The sequence below is a fragment of the Pecten maximus genome, unplaced genomic scaffold (genome assembly GCF_902652985.1).
Source record: "Pecten maximus unplaced genomic scaffold, xPecMax1.1, whole genome shotgun sequence".
NCBI classification, from domain to species: Eukaryota; Metazoa; Mollusca; class Bivalvia; order Pectinida; family Pectinidae; genus Pecten; species Pecten maximus.
The window spans coordinates 30,091-55,578 of NW_022979394.1; the positions used below are offsets into that span (position 1 = coordinate 30,091).

General features: G+C 35.1%; 1 protein-coding gene across 2 annotated transcripts; it reads left to right on the forward strand.

Moving 5' to 3' along the window:
• Positions 1–4,672: 4,672 nt before the first annotated feature.
• LOC117318578 lies at positions 4,673–24,514 on the forward strand. Of its 2 annotated transcripts, none has more exons than XM_033873547.1 (3): positions 4,673–5,057; positions 19,330–19,533; positions 22,176–24,514. In XM_033873547.1, the coding sequence occupies exons 1-3, from the start codon at positions 4,871–4,873 to the stop codon at positions 22,868–22,870; spliced, it is 1,086 nt and encodes a 361-aa protein (XP_033729438.1). In that variant the 5' UTR covers positions 4,673–4,870; the 3' UTR covers positions 22,871–24,514. The 2 variants fall into 2 exon arrangements, with proteins under 2 accessions (XP_033729438.1, XP_033729440.1); XM_033873549.1 differs by lacking the exon at positions 4,673–5,057 and adding an exon at positions 17,454–17,684.
• Positions 24,515–25,488: the final 974 nt, after the last annotated feature.

Sequence of the window (25,488 nt, forward strand, 5' to 3'; positions counted from 1 at the left end):
ATATGAAAATCAGTGTGACTCAGTAATGATGACAGTCAATAACTAACTAGATAATTCCTGATTGAGTAAAAGATCAGTAATTTAATCACAGCCGTCTGCATCTGAATAGTGTTTATAGAATAAAATTAATTAGCTACTCCTCCTACTGGCATTAAATCGTAGGAGTAGGGGGCTAATATTTTTTTCTATAAATTCTATCAAGATGCAGACACCTGAGATCTAATCGACAGTTTGTTCATGCCAATGAATTTTGTATTACATATTTGTTTTGCAAACAAAAGCAACAGACAAAGCCTGTAAATAAATAATTCCTATAGTTAAAAGGTATACATACATGTACATATATTGTTGTAACTGCAGTGATTCGGTGTGACAGTATAGAGTGTAAAAAATAGACTGAAGGAGCTTGTTAGCACAGGTGCACGTGGTAGAGACTTACATGCAAGCAGGTTTACGAAACAACTGCTTTTTTCTTTTATTTCTTTTTTCATTTTTTTAAAAATATGCAATAACATAAGAAAAGAATGCCAGTTGATTTGTTATTTACATTTGTTAACATGTTTATTCCGATTCAAATTGATTGAATGTTGTGTCGTAGTATCGTATGGTGTATATGCTGTAAGCCACAAGCTTATGGCAAAGTCGATAAATAGTATCTACGACTAGAGACGAGCTTAGACTGATTCTTCTTTTCTCACGTTTCAGACCCCCTCCTCATCAACAATATGTTATTGAGCAACAAGCTACATCTACTTAAACACACACGCGCGCGCACACACACTCACTTTTCGGAGTCCTATTTCAAGATCACTTAGTACGCTTCTTTCTGCATCATATCCTAACCAAATTCGGGACTGTCAACGAATTGTTTCAAGCCCCCTTTAGCTGCCACAAGGTATGTTTTGTTTATGCCAATTATGCATATTGGTCACGTGTTTTTTAGGGAGGGGTGGTCTTCGAAACTTCGCATAACATCAGTTTGTTTAGTGAGACCCACCGTAATTTATATTTATTTCTTTGGCCTTGTCCACCAGGTTTCCTAATAGATCCCTAAGTATGTTTAAGTGTTATTTTTTCATAATTATCAAGTCTAATTTTACTTTTGCCAAATGATACGTATAGTTGGGCTTAAAGAAATGTTATTTCTACCACAATAGATGGATGATATGGTGACCTTTGACCGGGACTATTTATAATCACGTGGTTCAATATGCGATTTCACTGGCTAAAACTTGAAGGTCGCTTCACTATGTTTAGTTGGTTTAAACATATGCTATTACATAAAACGACAAAGGGATTAGTCAGTAAGTTTTATCAACTTGTTAAAGACTTCTCCCCTAATATTGACATAACAATATAAATATCCAGTAATCACTTGATGGCATTATACAAATATTCTAAAGTATGATAAGAAAAAGACAAGAAAAGACAATGTGATAACTGATAAATGACTTATCAGATACATTATTATTTGATGAGAAAGAGAGCAATAGAAGGAGTTGTCATTAGTTTTTTGTTATATTCTTGAAAATAAATATAGATTTTTATCAATTTATTGCTTTGAAAAAAAACCCCTACTTATTATTTGTTAGGATTTTAAGTTATTTTAATGTTCCATACATTTCCAAAATTGTCAGTTTTGTAAATTAATTAGTGGCATTTCAATTAAGGTTATATCCTTACACCACACCTGGTACTAGAGAACACACGTTGACACAAACACATCAATTCATCCCCAGAATACAAATGTAGCTTTTCTATTGTGGTAGAAACAGGTCAAACAAACTCGTGGTTGTTATATATGGTATTTCGTCCACTCTCGTTAGTTAATATTCCAAAGTTAAAAAAAGGAAACAAATAACAATTGCTAAAGCTCTTACATTTTTTATACCTTTTGAAAAATAACTGACTCGAGGATGTAACCTGTTATATACATGAGTCACACGACTCCCCGTAGAGAAACACATGTTACCATCGAAGCTCCCCTTGTCTAATATAGAAGTTGATTTGATAGGTTTTATTACATTTTGATAAATACGAGTTATGTGATCAACATAATCTTTTACTTGTGACTATGTCATATTGAATTTATCAAACTACAACTCGCCTAAAAGCTCGTGGCATCAAATTATCAAACTCGTTCAATAAAATATCGAAATATTCTGTCATACGACTGAAATATATGTTATATTAAACGGAAAACCATTCAATTGCATTTTATAAACTGAAAAACAAAATTAAAAACATCGAAAAATTAATTGTCAAAAAGTGCGGGAATCAGTAGCATAACTCATGACGTCATCTCTTTGTGACGTTACGCCACGTCAACCTGACGCCGCCATTTTGAAACGACTGATCAACGCAATTTAACGTTTTCTGCTGTTTTCGGAGAATCTGTGCATGAATAGTTAACGTCAAGTGAGTATTTTGTCAAGAACTAGTCTGAATATTTCAGAAATACAGCAAAATATCCAATCTAGGCCTATCTATCTTCGCATCGATTAGAAAATTCGGCAAATATCAATGAGGTGTTTAGGGGCACTGCGATTGCCGAGTGGTTAAGGTGTCCCGAAACTTTATCACTAGCCCTCCACCTCTGGGTTACTGACCGCAAGCCGGTGGTTTTTCTCTGGGTACTCCGGCATTCCAACTCCAAACCTGGTAGACTCTACGTCCTTAAATGATCCTGGCTGTTAATAGAACGTTAAACAAAAAAAACTAAACCAAACCAAACCAAATCAATGAGGTGAATACAAAGATTTGCTCTGATTGGTCAAAAACGAAAAAAAAAACAACAACATTTTCACGCCAAAACTTATATTTTCTCTGCAAAATCTTATATTTTCACTGTTTATCACTGCAGGGAAAATATAAGTTTATTAGTTTAATAAATAGAGGATATCAAATGGGTTCCCGCGAAGCACAAATGAAAAATAACGAAATATTCTGTCATACGAGTGAAATATATGTTATATTAAACGGGAAACCATTCAATTTTCTTTTTATTGTATTTTATATACTGATTTTTTTTTTTTAAAACATCGAAAAATGAAATGTGTCAGAAAAAGCGGGGTTCATGACGTCATCTCTTTGTGACGTTACGCCACGTCAACTTGACGGCGCCATTTGAAAAGGACAACGCAATTTAAGCGCTTTCTGCTTTTATCAGAGAATCTGTTCATGAATATCTAACGTCAAGTGAGTATTTTGTCAAAAACTAGAAAAATAAGAAAAATAAGTTTTGCTGTGAAAATATAAGTTTTTCGTTTTTGACCAAATAGAGCTAACCTTTGTATTCACCTCATTGAAACTTGCCGATTTTTCCAATATAGACCCTTTTACTATTTTGTTTAGGTTATTTTGTTGTATTTCTGAAATATTCAGACTAGTTTTAGACAAAATGCTCACTTGACGTTTGCTTTCCATGCACAGATTCTCCTATAACAGCTGAAAAAAAAAAAAAAATTGCGTTGATCAGTCCTTTCAATATGGCACCGTCAAGTTGATGCGGAGGAACGTCACAAAGAGATGACGTCATGAGTTATGCTACTGATTCCCGCACTTTTTGACAATTAATTTTTGTAGGTGATATCACCCATTCGAATAGGTGATATCACTTATAAAATTCTTAAGTGATATCACCTATTCGTTTCATTAAGTGAGATCACCTATTCGATTAGGTGATATCACTCATTTGAATAGGTGATATCACCAAATGGGAATAAATAGTAAAACGGCGCCCCATAAAACATTGCTAGATCTACATAATTGTAATAACGGATATGATTTGACATACTATACACGTGTGTGTACTTACGTAGTAACAAAGAACTGATGTGTCTACAGTATACCTATCATTTTACCACCTAGTAGCTATAGTTATCAATCTTTTGTTTCCACTGTCGTTCTGATCGAGATGTAGAGACTCATCATAGCTATTAGGTAGTTAATAAACAGCAACAAATATAACAGAAATGCTTTAATCAAATATATTCTATTATCATTTTTATTTATTTTTGCGTCATATAATTAATTCATATACATATGTAGTAAACAATGTATCACATCAAAAACAAGACACAATAATAAATCTAACAATAATTTTACAATGTTATTGTCATATGTTTATCTGGTGATGTATCAAGATACCAGATACAACGGATATGTCCCTTCAACGCTTCATGTACTCTCAATTTTAAATATATCAGAACTGTGTAGGCTATAGGAATAACTAGTGTACCGAATTTATGGGTTTATAATGATTGGTTAATTGACTGATAAGAAATAATTAAAAACTGTATATGTTCGGTTAAATACATAATCTTGTGTTAGAAACTTAGTATGTCCACTTCCGGAATAGGGTGATGTTAATGTTATCGCTGGGTAGGATTAAGGTTATATGTGTGCTATCTCGATCATATTATTTGGTTAATTAATAAAGCCATATACTTCTACAGTTAATAAAAATGACAAATAAAGGGTATGTAACTAATATAGTTGAAAAAGAGGTTTATTGACCAAGTAAAGAGCTCGACTGGACAATCCCGGACATCGACATTAGAAATTGTAATTAACAAAAAAAACTATACGATCACTGTGAGTATATATAGAAACCCTGAGTGGTGGGATTTTCCCGAAGTTATTTTTAGGTTCATCGTGGTGCGCATGCTTGCAACCAAAATGGCCATGCGAAACAGATTCGCACAATATAGTGGGTCCGATGAGGAAACCTGTCTTAAACAAAGTCTGAAATGGCTTGTCACTGGAGATCATTTCCAACCGCCGGGATTTCTTAACTTGGTCATAAAATTTAGCAATGCTGCGCTGGGAACATATTTTAGCGATGCGTCGGTCTTTCTCCAGTTAACTGATGATCAACTTTATAAAAACTATACCGTATACGGATGATGGACATTTGGAGTGTGGACTGGCTAAAATGGATACTTTATTGAATGTAGCCTTTCTTGAAAAATTTGTAGAATATGGAGTAGATGCCGCCGAAAAATACAACGATACTGAACAGCAAGCCTTCTTGAGTTTGATGGAATTCCTCAGTGGTAGGTTTAATATATGGCCACAGTACTGTAAAAGTTTTGAACAAAACAAATGTCAAAGTTTCCGGGACATAGGGCATGGATTAATAATATGTAGGGGTTAATTATCAACGAAATGTTATATGTTGAACAGAAAATAGAATCGTATTGTACCGAAATCTGAACAATTTCATACCGCTAGATCTGCAGCTATTACTGTATGGAAGCAGTGATTTATCCATAGAGGATAATGTTACAATATGTAAAAACACTCAGAAGTACATTCTTGATTCGTATAGATTTTAATTCCCCTTATCTTTCTAAATATATCTGTGTAAATTTATGTGTGCTTATCATATCTATTCCGATGCCGATGGCAAAAGAGAATTGAATTTCCAGGAGGCATACAGTTGAGTGTAGACTAAAGCTTACACCCAAGTGCACTCCGAGTGCACTCCGTTTGGACTTGGAGTGCACTCCGTTTGGACTCCAGGTAAACTTGGAGTGCACTCCAAGTGGACTCCGAGTCTACCTGGAGTCCTATAAGACACCATGCCTACCCCAGTTCTATAATCAGACTATATCATATATATATGTTAAGACTTTGATGCTTTTAATAAAATTTGCATATAATTAAATAGTTATTTACAAATTACTTTTGTCCTGTTAATATTACTATTAACATTTATTTAGTTTACTAGGAATATTTCTTTTATTTTTAATACATGGTAATAATGCCTACATGTTAAATTTATATTTATTAAGATCCATAAAAGACAGTTATACAATTTATGCTATAATCAGGTTTCTATGAAAGTTAATTGCTTATTATTTCATATTTCATTAAGATGTAGGTAAATTGTATTTCATTTTATTAAGGAATTGAAAATTATTTCAATTAGAATATTTATTACTGTACATATATCATGACTGTAAAGGAAGTTCAGATAATATATCTATATTATGTTATTGATTATTCAAAATATTGAAAGTTTACAGTATTTAATGAATTATGTGTTTTTTTATATAAGACATTCTATACATATATGTACTCAATTCAGGCAAGTAATTATAAAATAAACATAATCATTTTAGTTTATATAGGTTATATATTTAAATGTATCATTAGAAAAATATACATTTACAACTGTACATATTTACGAGCATTACCTAGTTAAATTAATATTCTGACATAACGTACACACAAGTATGTAGTTCTGGACTACCCATAATAAATGACAGTATCTGTTTAATTGCTATTATTATTGGCCATGCATGACTGACTCTGGCCTGACACCTCTGATACCTGTGCCAGGTGAGTTTTAGGAGCCAGCTACAGGTACTGTCCTGGGTTCACAGAAATACCTGTGTCAATACTGTCACTGTATGGCTTCAAATGAAGCTGTGCAAAGCAGGGTCACAGTGTTATAACTTCAGGCCAATTAACAGAACAGTAAGATTATCTCCTGACTTGAAGGAAAGGATTGTAGCTCTCCATTTGAGAGGCCTTGATCAGACCAAAATTACATGTATAAACGAAATACCAGTGTAATTAAGGTGGAAATGTCAAGATAAGTTGTAAAACCATTAACAAATTGGTTAACAGATTTAAGAAGACAAACTATTGAAATGAAGTCACTCTTTACTGAAATTAGAAAGTAAAAATAAGCTGTTCCTTATTACATTGTAACCTGTCTAAACCGTAAGTCATTGAGACCAAACGTATTGGCTGGTTTATGCAGGTGTTTGGTATGTAGAGGTACAATGTTGAATGATATAAGTTCAAAAACAATTAATGCAAATCAAATTAAGAAATGATGCAGTTCTTATCTTGTTATATTCAAAAATATAAAGACAATGCTTTAAAAAATTAATTGTAAAGAAAGAGATTAAACTAAAAAAAAAAATAATTTCAGTGTAATTCAAAATGGTATAATGAATGTAAATTCACCATTTCCCAAAACCAACCTGTAGCCTTATACCCGTAATAAGTACACATTGTTCTCATCCAGGAAATAAGATTATAGAGCCTGAGGTAAAATTTGCCTCAGGGCAGTTGGACACGGCAACCTATGTACCATTTACCTGTAAAACTGACCTGTTGGAACTACATCGTTTTCTATTCCCATTCAGTCATGATATGTGTCACTCATACATTGTTTGTAACAGATACAGGTCATGAATGTACAATGGTTGTTCAAGCCAATTATAAAATCATAAAGTTAAATGTTCAACCTGTAAAAGAAATTTTATATTAAGGCCCGCTGCAATTGGTGTATGGAATGTTTGATAAGTATTTACTTAACTCAAACAGGAAAATTATTTTAATCTATGTTGATTTACATATTGACCGCTAATACTCTATACATACTTCCATTATAACATCAAAGACATAAAGTAATAGTACCAGTTTGAAATAAAAAAAAAATCAAATTTGATTTTTTATATTAATGACTTATAACTGTTTTAATATTATGATACTGTAATAGGAATGGACAATCATATAATTTCAAAAGTGTCAGATATCGACCGTCACAAGTCTGTACCTATATTCTATATGACCTTGGTATAGGTCAGCCTGAGTTTCCTCTAGCCTTGACACCATACCAAACTCGGGCTAGGTAAAGGTAAGGTGTGATGCCCAGTTTCCATCTAACAATTGAGGGGGTCTTTATCTAGTTCAAGTTCAAGTTCAAGTTCTTTATTTCCTTGAGCCTTACGGCTCATCGGTTCAACAAATATATACATGTACAGAAATGATACAATACAAAAACCACACACTCGCATACACACACTCACACACAACCGGACTAACACATACATTGTACAACAGGTAGAGTGTAGAAGGACATTTTTTTTTTTATACTAATAAAAAATCTGTTCTTTGTTTATTACTGTATTTAATATATTTTGCTAAATTTGAAAGATCTTTTTTGTTTACTGTTTCTAGAAGTTGAATAAATTTGTACATACTAGGTTTATTATAATAATATTTCTTAATAAAACGTTTTCTTAGGTCTAAATGAAATACACATTTAATGATAAAATGAAATTCATCTTCAATGTCTCCACTGTTACAATAGGAACAAATTCTTTGATTTCTTTCTAAGTTATTAAATCTACCAATTTCAATATTTAATTTATGTGATGACAATCTAATTCTAGTTATTTCTTTTAAATTAGAAGTACCTATTGGTTTTGATAAATATGGCTGTAAGTAGAACTTTTCACTAATAAACTTGTACAGTGAACACTTGGAAGATGAATTGATTTTTTCTTTACATTCTTGTATAAATATATCACATAGTCTGCATTTAACAATATTCATAATATAATCAGCTGTATAAATATCCCCATTTTGCCATATATACCCAACACCCATTCTATACAGTTCTTCTTTTACTTCATTCAACCATTCATTCCCGTTTTCTAACATATCTTGATAACAAGCATTTAACACATAGTTATTGGTTTGTTTTAATTTCAACCAATATTTAAAAATTCTAAATTTCCTCACTATTACAAAAGGTAATCTCCCTAATTCTTGGTAAATCATACAATTAGAAGTACTTTTCTTAACCCCCAATAATCTTTTTAAAAACTGTAAGTGGATTTTCTCTATATCCGGTGCTTTATGAAAACCCCAAATTTCAGCCCCATAGTTAAATATACTACCGACGTATGTATCAAAAACATGTAGTTGGGTTTCAACGTTAAAAAAATTTTTCTTTGATACTCCCGAAATTTAAAATAATGCTTTTCTTCCTTGTTCAGCAATTTTTTGTTGAGTTTTCTTAAATTTACCATTAAAATTCATTTGTATCCCCAGATAATTAAATTCATCTACGGTTTCTAATACACATCCGTCATATAACCACTTTTCTTCTTTTCTTAATTTACCACCGTTTCGGAAAACCATTACTTTAGTTTTGGTAGTGTTTACAGTAAGGTTCCATTTCTTTGTGTAAAGTAATAAAGTATCTAACATTTTTTGCAGTCCCTCGGGAGTTTCTGCCATTAAAACCATATCATCAGCATACATAATTAAAAACAAGTTAATAGTATATAACTCAATAGATGGACATCCTTCTGTTAGGAAATTCATTTCACAGTCGTTGACATACATGGAGAACAATAATGGTGACATTATTTCACCTTGGAATAACCCATTTTGACATTTAAAAAAATCGGACATATTATTATTATATTTGACACAACATTTCACATTTTTATAAAGTGCTCTTATAATATTCAACATTTTCCCTTCAACACCTTCTTTAATAAGTTTGTACCACAAATTTTGTCTGTTTATAAAATCAAAAGCTTTCTTGTAATCAATAAAACAGCAATATAGTCTTTTCCTATTTTTTAAAATTTTACTTATTAAGGTTTGTAAAACAAAAATGGCGTCTACAGTAGATAAGTTTTTCTTAAAGCCAAACTGAGCGTCACTTAATTTAGAATAATCACTATCAAATTTCATTAGGCGCTCATTTAAAATTGATGTAAAAATTTTACCTAAACAACTAACTAGTGTGATGCCCCTGTAATTATTGGTATCATTTTTATCACCTTTCTTGAAGATAGGTATAATATTGCCTAATGACCATGATGAAGGATAAAAACCAGATTTAAAGATATTATTGAACAATTGGACTAAGCAAGGCAAAAGTACCTCTTTTCCTTTAATAAAATACTCATTTAATAGTAAGTCTGGCCCACAAGCCTTAGAATTATTCAAGTTTCTGATAGCTTTAAGAACTTCACTATCAGATATCTGATTATCTAATTCATGAAACATATTATTTGGTACATTTATGTCATAATCATTTAAAAAATCATTGACCATTAGATTATCCACAGGTTCTGTTGTTGATAATTCACTAAAATAATTGTAAAAATCTTGTTCGTTAAGATTACCATGAACAATATTTTTCTTTTTCCTGAATTTACTGTAAAAAGCTTTAGGATTACTTTTTCTCAGAAAAGCCATCATATTTCCCTGTTGAGCTACATATTCACGTTTTAATTTAGCTTCGAGTTTTTTATAAATACGCTTTTTAGATGTAAAAATGTTTCTATTTTCTTCTGACTTATCAGAATTGAAAATAAATAAAGCGTTTTTGAAATCAGTATATCTTTTCTTACAAAGTTCATTAAACCATGGCTTGTCCTCTACTCGAGTTTTTCTAGTCCGTCTTGGTGTACCTGTAATAGTATTTAAAGGCAATAACAATTCATTTAACATATTTGTAAACTTATTGACTTTCATCTATACATTCTTGGTTATCTCCCCTTATGTTACAAAATTGTAACAGTTCTATACTATGTTCCTCTAAACAATAAAGCGACCTATCTGCATGGTCCTCAATCCATTTTGCCTTAGTATATGGACTTTTTGCATTTTCAACAACAGGTATAATACTAGTTTTTTACCTCAAACAAATCCACTGTAAAGCTAACTGGAGAGTGGTCTGAAAACACATTAAAAATGCCACTTTCAAAATAAAAAAATTTCTTTAAAAAATCATCGGACGACAATACATAATCTATTAGACTGGACCCTCTACTATTTAAAAATGTTATATTGCCATTAATATCATCTTTATGACGCCCATTTACGATTCTTAAGGACGTGCTTTTACATAATGTCAATAGGTGTCTACCAAATTGATTAACACAGGTGTCAGAGTTGACTCGTTTTGGAGGTACAGGATCACTCGAATAATTAACAATATTTGAAACAACATGCTCAGGACCTTGTCTAACAACATCATCAGTAATATAGTCATCACAAACACCAGTTCTACTATTAAAATCTCCAACTACAATCACTTCACCTAGTGCTTTATATTCATATATCATTTCTTCTAGACTGGCAAAGACATCGATTTCACATTTGTGATAGAAAGTGCTATTTACTGGTGGGAAATAACAAGCAAAAATGTACACATCACTACCTTTGGTTCTGGAATTATTACATAACTTTAGTAAAACAATATTATCATTAATGTTATTTATTACCTTACAAATACCACAAAGAGACGATTTAATAAAAATTACAATTCCACCACCCTTACCATACGTTCTAGGAAACACACAACTGACGTACCCTTCCAATTCCACTTCATCCTCTTTTTCAACCCATGTTTCATACAAACATATAATATCAAACTTATTTATAATATTTACAAAGTCTTCTATGTCTAATTTGTCCGTGATGGACCTACATACATTCCATGAAATAATGGACAGTCCTTCCACACAATCCTAATAGGAAATGTCGTGGTCCCTACTGTGTGGCTCTTGTCGCGAAGATGGGTTTCTCCACCGACCTCGTGCCGCGTGTTGATATCGTGTATGCAATGAACGAAAATCATTACGTCCTTGACTTGTCGTTGCGTTATTCCATCCTGATTCTGCGATCCCCGACTCATTACCAATGAAACTGTCACTATGCTGTACCAGCCGCGGTGAACTGGTACGAGCTCGAGTCGGAGGCGGCTCAAAACGCTCCTCTCCATCTGGAGTAGACGGCACGCGATTACGTTTTTGATCCTCGCGACGACCAATAGCTGGAGTACCAAGATTATTTTCCACCGATCGCGAGGGCTCCCGTTGCTGCGCGCCCGCGTTACGGACAACGTCGCTATGTGGCCGCTGTTGATCAGATCGACGTATAGGGTCACTCTCTGGCACGTAAAGCTCCCCGTCAATATAGAGACGGTCTCTGACGAGTTTGGCATGGCGACCTTCGCGCTTATAATGTCTCATGACAGGATATAACTGTCTCCGTCGCTCCTCGACTGCATCAGGGAACTGCTCGTTTATGCCGAACCGCGTACCACGGAGCATATATCCGTGACCTTTCACTTCTTGTTTGTCCTCGTAGTATAGGAATCGTACAACTACCGGGCGGACTTTACCACGTACGAATTTCTGGAAACGATGAACGTTCGCGAATTCCAGATGTCGTGATATACCAAGCTGGCGATGAAAGAATTCCCTCACTTTGTCCCCTATAACCTCATATCGTTGTTCCATTAGACCTGTTATCACCAAATTATATTTCATGTTCCTGCACTTTTGGTCTTCAACCTCTGCTGTGATGTCGTGACATTCCTTTCTTAGGTTCACCATTTCTTCCTGTAGTTTTGATTGGTTGTTAGCAATGTTTCTATTTTCTATTTTCACTCCTTGCATTTCACCCTGCGTTGTCGATAATACAGTCTCGTTTTTTTCAACCTTTCTCTTCATTTGTTCATAAAATTCACCAATTGCTTCTGCACTTTTTTCTATTTCCATGTTTTTCTGAACAATTTCTTTAACCTGATTTTCCATAATTACCACTTTTGCGTTGAGTGTAGATAGTGCCGCGTCTATTTTGTCTATTTTATTCACATGTGTCTCTATACGTCCAAGTCTCTCGTTTATGTTATTCATCATTTCTATCATATGTTTCATAGAATTTGCCATGTCTGTGTCGCTACCCCCGTGTAGAACCTCTCGCACGCTTTCTAAAATACTTGACGTTGTGCTAGCCATCATTCCCTGGTCAAGAATAACAGGTATCACACAGGTGAGAAAAATCAATAGAGCGTGACGAGAAAAATCGGTCAACACCATACCATAAAAATCCACTCGAGTTCAAAGTTCACAAAACAATATACGCGCACTGTACGATACATGCGATGAAGAAAACTGATAAAAGTCATTCAAAATCTTCATGCAATTCAAATTTCACAAAATACCTCTGTCACATGATACTTTCGGAACCTGATTGCAAAGTTACGACTCATTCGACGATACCTGCACGTTCACAATCGACGTAAATTCACGGAGCACTCTACCCGTGTCTGCCCTGTTGGGCGCCATCTTGTTAGATGACCGTGTGTACACCTGTCCAGATCTTCACACCTTATGAGGTAAACTTGGAGGAAGGGATCATTATTGGGGTCAGTGTAAGTCTGTCTTTTCTCCACACCCCTGTAATCACGCTTGATATACAGGTAAATATTGACCTGGAAGTTGGGGGGGGGGGGGGGGGGGGGAGGGAGGGAGGATGTATCTGATATAACTGTTAAAAGAACTCCATGTACAGTTTATGTCCTGGATTTAATGAGGCAGGCATAACAACAAAAAAGTTGGTTTACCAAATAGAAATGTAAGTCTGATGTTAAACTGTAAATCAAAATTAGACATTAGATCCGGAATATGCTATCAAGGTGATAAAAAAAACAACTTTCTTTTTTGTTGTATGTTAAGATGAATATAAACTGTTGGAAGAAAAGTATTTGAAAAATAATATATATTAAAAACAGTACTTAGTACTTCGAGTACAAGTTATGTCCAGTACACAATCAAACTCTACATTTTGAGAGACCACAAACAACTTGCCAAATACATTTTTGTTTATTGCCAATTTTCGACTAATTGACGTGGCTTGTTAAAACTCTTCAAATCAAAGGAATCTATCATACATTTTTCAACGAAGTGCCAGATCTATTCATTTTATATAGGGTTAGCTTATAGAAAAAATCTATTATATTAGATGCTGTTAGTTAACCAACGAAAAATGAACCAACAAAATAATTTGATATATACAAAGATAAAACAGTAACACATATCTTATTGTTACATGTTTAAGGAGTCAAAACGTATAAGAGTATACATCTATCTATAAACATTATATATATATATGTACATGTACTTGGTTACAGGTACATGTGATACATGTGTACCCAGGTAGGATTGGGGCCTGATAGGACTCCAGGTAAACTTGGAGTGCACTCCGAGTGCACTCCAAGTTTACCTGGAGTCCAAATGGAGTGCACTCCGAGTCCAAACGGAGTGCACTCCGAGTGCACTTTGTGTAACCTTTAGTCTACACTCAACTGTAGGAAGCGAACGGAGAGAGCTCGAGCTAACCATGGCACAGGATGTGATGAACTTTAGAAACAGCAGAGTGTTTTGAAAAGTGAACAGTGTGAACTTCTGCTATCGGCATCGGAATAGTTTATTGGAATAGTTTACTTGAATTGTTTATTCATTTGATAATCTATAGTCATAATGATTTTTTTTTTAATTATATCTTCATTATAACACTCTCTCTCTCTCTCTCTCTCTCTCTCTCATATGTAAATATATGTCATCTTGTAAAATAAATGTATTATATGTATGTAAAATTATATAGGGAAAGGGCTTAATATAAGTTTGATAACTTGTGCCCAATTCCCATGTATATATTAAGATACAATAAAATATGTTTAAATCAAAAATCAACGAAATGTTCTGTCTATCGTCGTCTGCTGTCTGGAAACATTTTTACAATTTTGACTCCTCACAAACCATAGAACCGCGCGATTTCAGTGATAGACCTTCTAGGCCTATTTTGCAGAAACTTTCCATGGTCATTTTATGGTCTCAAACCCCCAGGGACCTTTCTATCAATGAAGAGTATTTGTTTTTACCTTACTTGGGCCTTGAGAAGAAGATTTTTGAAATTTCAGTCAATTTTACCCCTTTTTGCCCAGCCCTCAGGTCCCCTAGGGGTCAGGGACCATATTATTCAAATGGTCGCGATCGACCAATGGAGGGGTTCTGCAAAATAGTATTGTAATTGATGCACATGTTTTGGAAAAGAATCAGAAATGTAAATTGTTTACTGATGCACAATGAATGGCTCACAACCGCATAAAAGGCGAGTCAAGAATAGGTCACTTGAGACTTATAGTATCAGACATACACACATGTACAGGTGACCTAAATATATAGCTGTCAACATAAAAACAAGTACTGTAGTCCAGAAAAATATAGTCATATCTTCAAATGTAACGTCAGATTTAAGTTCTAATATTAAACATCTGAATTAAATTCAGTCCGAGTCCACAGGTACTTGTGGACATGATTATGATATTTCTAATTTTTTAGCCCACCATCATCAGATGGTGGGCTATTCAAATCGCCCTGCGTCCGTGGTCCGTGGTCCGTCCGTCCGTCCGTCCGTCCGTAAACAATGCTTGTTATCGCTATTTCTGAGAAAGTACTGATGGGATCTTTCTCAAATTTCATATGTAGGTTCCCCTTGGTGCCTAGTTGTGCATATTGCATTTTGGGACCGATCGGAAAACAACATGGCCGACAGGCAGCCATCTTGGATTTTGACAATTGAAGTTTGTTATCTCTATTTCTGAGAAAGTATTGAAGAGATCTTTCTCAAATTTCATATGTAGGTTCCCCTTGGTGCCTAGTTATGCATATTGCATTTTGGGACCGATCAGAAAACAACATGGCCGACAGGCAGCCATCTTGGGTTTTGACATTTGGAGTTTGTTATCGCTATTTCTGAGGAAGTACTGAAGGGATCTTTCTCAAATTTCATATGTAGGTTCCCTTTGGTGCCTAGTTATGCATATTGCATTTTGGGACCAATCGGAAAACAACATGGCCGACAGGCAGCCATCTTGGATTTTGACAATTTGAGTTTGTTATCGCTATTTCTGAGGAAGTACTGAAGGGATCTTTCTCAAATTTCATATATAGGTTCCCTTTGGTGCCTAGTTATGCATATTGCATTTTGGGACCAATCGGAAAACAAAATGGCCGACAGGCAGCCATCTTGGATTTTGACAATTGAAGTTTGTTATCGCTATTTCTGTGAAAGTACTGAAGGGATCTTTCTCAAATTTCATATGCAGGTTCCTCTTTGTTCCTGGTTATGCATATTGCATTTTGAGACTAATTAGAAAACAACATGGCCGACAGGCAGCCATCTTGGATTCTGACAATTAAAGTTTGTTATCGCAATTTCTGTGAAAGTAATGAAGGGATCTTTCTGAAATTTCATATGCATGTTCCCCTCAGTGCTTAGTTATGCATATTGCATTTTGAGACCGATCGGAAAACAACATGGCCGACAGGCAGCCATCTTGGATTTTGACAATTGAAGTTTGTTATCTCTATTTCTGAAGAAGTATTGAAGAGATCTTTCTCAAATTTCATATGTAGGTTCCCCTTGGTGCCTAGTTATGCATATTGCATTTTGGGACCGATCAGAAAACAACATGGCCGACAGGCAGCCATCTTGGATTTTGACATTTGGAGTTTGTTATCGCTATTTCTGAGGAAGTACTGAAGGGATCTTTCTCAAATTTCATATGTAGGTTCCCTTTGGTGCCTAGTTATGCATATTGCATTTTGGGACCAATCGGAAAACAACATGGCCGACAGGCAGCCATCTTGGATTTTGACAATTTGAGTTTGTTATCGCTATTTCTGAGGAAGTACTGAAGGGATCTTTCTCAAATTTCATATATAGGTTCCCTTTGGTGCCTAGTTATGCATATTGCATTTTGGGACCAATCGGAAAACAAAATGGCCGACAGGCAGCCATCTTCGATTTTGACAATTGAAGTTTGTTATCGCTATTTCTGTGAAAGTACTGAAGGGATCTTTCTCAAATTTCATATGCAGGTTCCTCTTTGTTCCTGGTTATGCATATTGCATTTTGAGACTAATTAGAAAACAACATGGCCGACAGGCAGCCATCTTGGATTCTGACAATTAAAGTTTGTTATCGCTATTTCTGTGAAAGTAATGAAGGGATCTTTCTGAAATTTCATATGCATGTTCCCCTCAGTGCCTAGTTATGCATATTGCATTTTGAGACCAATCGGAAAACAACATGGCCGACAGGCAGCCATCTTGGATTTTGACAATTGAAATTTGTTATCGCTTTTTCTGTGAAAGAACTGAAGGGATCTTTCTCAAATTTCATATGTAGGTTCCCCTTGGTGCCTACTTATGCATATTGCATTTTGAGACCAATCAGAAAACAAAATTGCTGACAGGCAGCCATCTTGGATTTTGACAATTAAAATTTGTTATCGCTATTTCTCAGAAAGTAATGAAGGGATCTTTCTGAAATTACATATGCAGGTTCCCCTCAGTGCCTAGTTATGCATATTGCATTTTGAGACTAATCAGAAAACAACATGGCTGACAGGCAGCCATCTTGGATTTTGACAATTGAAGTTTGTTATCGCTATTTCTGTGAAAGTACTGAAGGGATCTTTCTCAAATTTCATATGTAGGTTCCCCTCAGTGCCTAGTTTTGCATACTGGGACCAATACGAAAACAACATGGCCGACAGACAGCCATTATAGCTAAATCTTAAATTCTATATATAGGTTCCCCTTGTTTGAATAGTACTAGAGGGCTGTTTCTGAATTTACACAGATAAGTAAGACTTAGAGGAAGGGAAAAGTAGGGAAAAGATCAATCTGACATGGAACCTATAAAGATCATTCAATGGTGGGCGCCAAGATCCCTCTGGGATCTCTTGTTTTTTATTTATTTTTAAATTAATATTTAAATTTCGCGAATATAATTTACAAAATAATGTTTCGGACTGCATCGGGTGTTAACGCCATTACTAGCTGTGTTGTCGTCACTTCCGTAAAGGAAGACTGAATGGTCGTTGTGATCGTAACTTAATTTGAGTTCGGATATAAATTTCTGAGTAATGCGTGCACAACAGTTATTAAATGATGGCCAGCTATGAAGAAAAATAATTTCTGAATCGATGACACAAAGGCTTGTAGCAGTAAAGCAATGCATATTTCAGGGAGAACAGGGATTTCCTCGAGAGAGTAGGCGGTGACCTAGATTTTCGATCTTTTACTTGCTTACCTTTTAGTATTTATAAGGCCGAGGTACGATATTTTTTTTCAAATTAAGCATGCGACTGTAATACATTAATTTACTCGTCTATAATGAAACATTTGAATTAGAAATATCATAATCATGTCCACAAGTACCTGTGTGTGAGTCTAACTGCTGTCATCTGCAAAAGCCAGAACAGCACAGGTAAGGTGGCTTGACCTCTATTGTTAGCTCACCCAAAGGACCAAGGTGAGCTATACTGTGGCGTCTGACGTCTGTCTGTCAACAATTTCCTTCTTCTTAGCCGGTAACGAATTTAAATAAATTTGGTAGGAAACATTCATTCGTATGTGGCTTGGATTCAAATTTATACAAGTGATAAGGCTGACCCCCAAGGGATTTGAGGGAAGGGCCAAAGATGTCCATGAGGCAATATTGATATTAACCACATCATCTCTGGAACTAAGGAATGTATAATTACTTTTATATTTCAGTGGTAAGATACCTAGTTGGGTGGCCGGATTCAAATTAATACAAATGATGGGACTGACCCTTTGTTTGTTTGTTTTTGCTTAACGTCATATTAACAGCAAGGGTCATTTAAGGACGTGCCAGGTTTTGAAGGTGGAGGAAAGCCGGAGTACCCAGAGAAAAACCACCGGCCTATACGGTCAGTACCTGGCAACTGCCCCACGTAGGTTTCGAGCTCACACCTCAGAGGTGGAGGGCTAGAGATAAAGTGTCGGGACACTTTAACCACTCCGCCACCGCGGCCCCTGGGACTGACCCCCAAGGGGCTGTGGGGCAGGGCCAAAACAGAGCAATTTGCTAATAGATATTGCTATAAACAACTTCTTTGGTACTGATCATGAGCAATTGATATCATTCATATTTGACTGGATTCCTACCCCATAACCATATATATATATATAGCATTGTTGATCATAAAGAAATAAACACAATCATGATCTACAAATAGACCTTGGGGTCTTACCCCAACCCTAAGGACTTAGTTTCTTGGTTATATTTTTGAAATCATTTAGATCCCCAGTCCATAACCATATATAGCATTGTTTGACATCAACACATAAAGCTTTAATGAATTTAACATGAGCATTTTTTGAAGTTTGGTCAAATCCAACTAGGTGAGCGATACAGGCCATCTAGGCCTCTTGTTTTCTGTTGGCGATATTTGAAATCGGATTGGGCCCTGACATGTATGGAGGTCTCTTGCAATAATTATGTGATGATAATGACTTATCCACGTGTGAAAAACGGCCAGTTACCTTGGATTACAACTAACAAAAAATAATCCAGCTAGGAAAAAAGCAATATTTTAACTGGGATTCATGTTGCACCAATATCAATTTAAACAGAGTATTTAACTTAATAGTTATAGAGAAAATTTAAAATTAAAAAAAATATTATATTAAGTGGGATACAGTATCTGATATTATAACAAGTGGCTTCCACTGTAGTGAGAAACAAATATATATCATACAAATTGTATTATATGCCATTAAGCTACTCTGTATTTGTAAATTTGAATAAATTCTTTATTTTCAATTCTATTACCAGGTAATATTAGCTCAGCCAGTATTTCAGCACTTGATTTTTCTTTTCTGTTTACAGAGCGAGGTACACATGAAAAGGCACTTAAAATTATTTCAGAAAATGGAAGTAAGAAGACACAAGTAATGACTGTTTTGGCCCATCACCTTTTTTCCCAGTTGGTGCCTGGCAAGATATATGAGGTAGATAATCATGCAAAGCAAGTCCCAAAAAACTGCAGCTGTGGTTGTAAGGCAACAATTTGTGAAGGCAATACATCAGTAGGTAAGATCAATCATGTCTTTAGGTAATCTGACCCAATGGGTCAGGATAAACTATAGTCATTGTACTTCATCTGTTGTCCGCCGTGTGCCATGTACATTTTTCACATTACAAACTTCTGCTAAGTTCAACTGGTGGGATGGGATTGAGGTGAAACTTGCCTGGAATGATTCTGAGATTGTTCTTAGTGTTATTTTTTTCTTGTCGGTCCGAAATTCAAGATGGCTGCCGTGCCATCTGAAAAAATACATTTTAAACAATCTATCCAGTTCCACTGGTGCCATTGAACTGGAAATTGGTGAGGTTGGTGAGAAAGGGCAGCCAACAAAAGTGTTGTTATTTTTAGCTTCTTTGTTTCCCCACAATGTTGTTTTCTTTCTTCAGACATTGATGGTGGCTCAAGATCTCATTTGCAATATAAATCTGTTCCAGTCAATATCTTGAAACAACTTCTTTTCAATAACCATGAAGCCGAGAGACCTGATATTGAGCCTGTAGCCTGCTAGGGTGATCATGAAAGGCTAACAGTTTTTTTTTCAAATGAATGAGCTTGATCTACATTCTAGGTCAAAAGGGGCTAAAAAGGGGTCAAATTGACAGAAATTTTTAAAATGTACTCAATGCCCAGATATATCTTAGAACCACAAAGTCTTCCTAGATGGTTATGTCTTAATTTAAATTGCTTTACCAAAATTGTGAATTTTCATGACCCTGGGGTCCCTTGTTCACCCCTCAGGATGTGTAAACTTTAGTATAGTTTATTTAGAGAAATCACATTTATGAGCATTACCAGAATAATTCAGATTTAGTTAGAATTATCAGTGTGGTTATAGTATGCATATATCGGCCCTGACTGACCCCCTGCAGCTGATGGGCAAGGCCAGAAAAGGGTCAAATTGACTGAAATTTCAAAGTTCTTCTCATCTTTCACTGATGAACTTTTTGTGTTATGACAGGATGAAGCAAAGTTGTTAAGAATTTAACAAGTAGTCAACTGACCAAAGGTCAAGGTCAATATATTGCCAAAAGGTGGGCTGTTTCAACTACATATAACTGTAAATGGTGGGGTGGGGAGTGCTGTTGCTGTTCATGACTTGTCAGTGTTCGTGTATTGCTGTGTTTTCTTACTTTTGATTTGTTGGAGTTTTAATTAAATGAACAATATAATCAAGATAATAATTCCATATGACTTCTCAAGGTAACACTTGACATATAGCACCTCAACAGCGAAGGGTTGACGATCGATTTACCCAAAAACTACCCAAAAACTAAACTACCAAAAAACTACCCAAAAACTAAACTTCCCAAAAACTAAACTACCAAAAAACTACCCAAAAACTAAACTACCCAAAAACAACTCATAACACGTGCACCAACACCATACACTGAAAACATCATTAGATATTTATATATCAACGTATCAGATACAACTTTTGATAACTGCACATCTAGTTTCTTTTGAGAACCTATGTAAATACAAATGGTAATTTTACTAATCAACATTTATGTTACAACGACCATCAAATTCAATTCTAGAGAAAACACATCAAATTCAAGCAATAGTAATCGATTAAATCCTGAATTGACAAGGTAAAATGTAAATGAAAAACATGTCTGTTAGATAAATGAATCGACAAGCTACATGAAAAAAATTTCTTCTGGATATATCGGGATAATTATCAAAATATGTTCGGGTAAATCATTGTGTCCGTTTTACTGTCTGACTTTGCTTGTGAGAGTTATCTCCCTCGCGTTCAAAACCCTTCTCGCCGGTTAAGTCAATAAAGAACTTATCAAATGCTGTATTTGATATTTTAATATATAAATATCAATATCTAGGTAGTGTGTGGGTGATATTAGATGTGTTTGTGTAGTGTTTGGGTGCTTTTTGATAGTTTTTGGGTGTTTTGGGGTAAATCGTTCTGCAGAAAGTGAGTGATGATAAAAGAGTTACCGCAAACAGTGAGTGATGATAATGAGTTACTTCAAACAGTGAGCGATGATAAGTGAGTTACCTCAAACAGTGAGCGATGATAAATGAGGTCACAGATCCAGACCCTGGATTGATCACATGCCACTTGTACAACAGAGATATATCCAAGATAGATATTTTTTATTTAGTTTCATATAGGATATTTCAGAATCATAAAAATCAATCTATCAAAACTGTTCTGAAGGTTTTAATTTATCACTAGTACACAATTCATTAATTGATGTCAACCATGATAGCTATCACACACATTTCTTTTTGATCTTCCATCATGCGCCCATTCATTTGCAAGGTACAATTGCACATTTTCTATATTGTACAGACAGTGCATGCATAATTCCCACACTATATATTGTGTGACATGTGATCCCACAACTGTGGCATTGTTGGGCAACAACAAATAAATCTATCAAGGAACTGCTTGTGAATATTATTTAGACATTGGTTCAAATTCAACCAGTTGTGATACAGGCCCTCTTGGCCTTTTGTTGTTTGCATAGCTTAGGTGACCTTTAAGTCTGATGGGTCACTTGTTCAAATTATCCTTCTTTCCAGTAAAAAAACTGATGGGGCACCATATTAGGGCATGTGTGTTATTCTGAATGTCAAATGAATTACACTTACTGTAAATTACATTAATTACTTTTTTAATTAGGGTCACTAGGAACATGGCATGGCAGAGCAGACATTTTGCTGAACCATACAATTTCTGTGGCAATTATGGAGGAGAAAATGGTTGACCAAGTTCAAGAGGAAGAAGATTCTGATGGAGATGAATATGAGCCTAAAAGTAAACAAATAAAGCTGGAAAGTGAAAATGGAGATGAAAATGAATGTGAGCCTGGAAGGAAACAAAGATGTGATATCCCTGTTGAGATGACTGACTATAGCAAGGAACATGACATTGTTCTTCTGGGTCAAACAGCCTTACAGCAAATCTTGGCTCAAACAATAACAAATGGCTTTGCTCAGGTTAACATTCGTGGGAACTCACTGTCACATTTCCTGATTCCAACATTTGGTGCCACATCAGAATATATCACTATTTGTCTGTATGACCCTGTCAATGACTTCCTATTGCACATTAGTGAACAGCTTAGCTTATGGAGATATTTTCCAACTGGGGAGTCAGAAATTAATGTTGATACCATAGTTATTGTCTGGCTTTTCTTGAATTTCACTGTTTTTACCTGTAAAAGTCTTCATTCTTTCATAGGTCTTAAAAAGTCAGGGTTACACAGAGATTTAAAACAACGTCTTGGGGTATACAAGAAGGCCAGAACAAGGGAAGATGTTAACATACCGATAATACACGCTTTCAGTGGTATTGATTTTGTAGTATTATCATGATTCCTCTTGTAAAAGCATACTCTTGTTTGTGAATTTGAAGAACAATTATGCCACTAGGTGGCTATCTTATAATTAGATTTCAGGCAAAAACTCAAAAATAATTAGATCTTTGTCAGATAGTGGGTTATTCAAATTTTGTACACAGATGCCCACATTATCATCAGATAGTGGACTATTCAAATTGCCCTGCGTCTGAGGTCTGTCAGTTGTCTGTAAACAGTGATTGTTATCTCTATTTCTCGATGTACCAGTAGGACTTTTTCAAAGATCACATGTAGGATCCACTTAGTCCCTAGTTGTACCCATTCAGTTTTAAGTCTTATTGGAAAAACAACATCGCTGCCAGGCAGCCATCTTGGATTTTGGCTGTTGAAGTTTGTTATTGATACTTCTGTGGAAGTACAAGAGGGATCTTTCTCTAACCTCACTTATAGGATCCCATTGGGCCATCTAATTTTGAATCTGAAAAAAAAACAACAACAAGGATACATGTCAGCCATCTGAGATTATGGCAGTTAAAATTTGTTACTGCTTTTTCTTCAAAATTATATGAGAGGAATTATTATTAAACTTTGCATGTAGATTCCTATTAGCCTCAATTAGCCATGCCCATTCAATTTTGAATGTGATCTTGAAAATAAAAATGCCTGCCAGGTGGCAATTTTGGATTTTGCCATTTGCCATTCCTGAGAAGCATTAAAAGGATTTTTCTAAAACTTCATATGTATGTTCCCCTTCGTCCAAAGTTTTGCCCATTTTATTTTGAGTCTGAGCCAGAAAATGAAATGGTAACCAGGCAGCCATCTTGATTTTAACAGTTGAAAGGACTAAATCCTGAAGTTTGAATCTCGTATGTGTGTACGTAGCCACCAGAAAGTTCTTTCACATTCATTTTCTTGGTTGTCCTCTTGTCTGTTGACTTGTCAAGAAGAAATTTCCTGCTATTTCGATGGTGCTGTTTTAATCTAACCAAAATTTCTGATCTTAAACTTGATCTGGCACATTTTATTTCATGATGTGCAAACACATCTCTTTTTCTTCCAGGAATTTAATTGATAGGTTTGGGATCATTCCAAATTTAACTGTACTTGCATAATCATGTATTAAACAGCTGAGATACTTTAGTGCTGGAGAACTTTTCCTTCAGTTTTTTAAGGTCATCTGAGACAAAGTTTAGTCTCAGGTGACTGATTCTAATCACCTTTTGTCCTTGTCATGCATCGTGTGTCATCGTCGGTTATTAATCAATTTACCTTTGTAACTTCTTGTTAATAACTAAGAGGTTACCTTGATATTGGGCATATGTTATGCTAGGGTGAAGGGCTATCAAGATTGTTGAAATGAATGACTTTGACTTTCATTCAATGTCACAAGGGTCAAATATGCTTAATTCTTTAAATTGCTTTTTCTCATTTGGGAAGAAGTCCAGAGACCTGATATTTGGCCTATAGTACATGTAAGCTTGTGTGAAGGCTATCAGGGTTGTTCTAATGAATGACTTTGACTTTCATTCAAGGCCACGTGCACAGAGGTCAAATATTCTAATATCTTTAAATGATATATGAATCTTCTCACCAAGCAAGAGGCCGAGACCTGATATGAGGCCTTTGAAACAATTACAAATAAACCACCTTGATTTTCATATATTTGTGTATTCTTGTTTATTGTCCAGGGTAAAAACTTTTAATGTTGAATCTTTCTGTTATGCACAAATATTAGTTGCTCTTTCGAGCAGGTATTAACTGTTACTTCATCATCTTTTTTTTTTTTTTTTTTTGGAAAAACCAAGAACTTTTCTTTAATTACAAAGCATCAATTAAATCATACACAATGTACAGTAGACCGGACAGAAGTACTATATCAATCTCATATATTATTTTGAGTCTGGTATAGAGGACTTTAAAAGTCCTGAACCAGAAATAAACTTATTTTATCTTACCTTAGATCCCCTCCCTATAATGTTAACAGTACATACAGATCCCTGTCCCTATAATGTTAAAAATACATACAGATCCCTGTCCCTATAACGTTAACAGTACATACAGATCCCTGTCTCTAAAATGTTAACAGTACATACAGATCCCTGTCCTATAATGTTAACAGTACATACAGATCCCTGTCCCTATAATGTTAACAGTACATACAGATCCCTGTCCCTATAACGTTAACAGTACATACAGATCCCTGTCCCTATAACGTTAACAGTACATACAGATCCCTGTCTCTAAAATGTTAACAGTACATACAGATCCCTGTCCCTATAATGTTAACAGTACATACAGATCCCTGTCCTATAATGTTAACAGTACATACAGATCCCTGTCTCTAAAATGTTAACAGTACATACAGATCCCTGTCTCTAAAATGTTAACAGTACATACAGATCCCTGTCCTATAATGTTAACAGTACATACAGATCCCTGTCCCTATAATGTTAACAGTACATACAGATCCCTGTCCCTATAATGTTAACAGTACATACAGATCCCTGTCTCTAAAATGTTAACAGTACATACAGATCCCTGTCCTATAATGTTAACAGTACATACAGATCCCTGTCCTATAATGTTAACAGTACATACAGATCCCTGTCTCTAAAATGTTAACAGTACATACAG

What these genes read in the sequence shown, in the direction of transcription:
- LOC117318578 (XM_033873547.1), top strand. Translation starts at nt 4,871, where the DNA reads ATGATCAACTTTATAAAAACTATACCGTATACGGATGATGGACATTTG. An exon ending in TTTGATGGAATTCCTCAGTG is followed by an intron (nt 5,058 to 19,329) that starts GTAGGTTTAATA and finishes TTCTGTTTACAG; the next exon opens with AGCGAGGTACACATGAAAAG. An exon ending in TGAAGGCAATACATCAGTAG is followed by an intron (nt 19,534 to 22,175) that starts GTAAGATCAATC and finishes TTTTTTAATTAG; the next exon opens with GGTCACTAGGAACATGGCAT.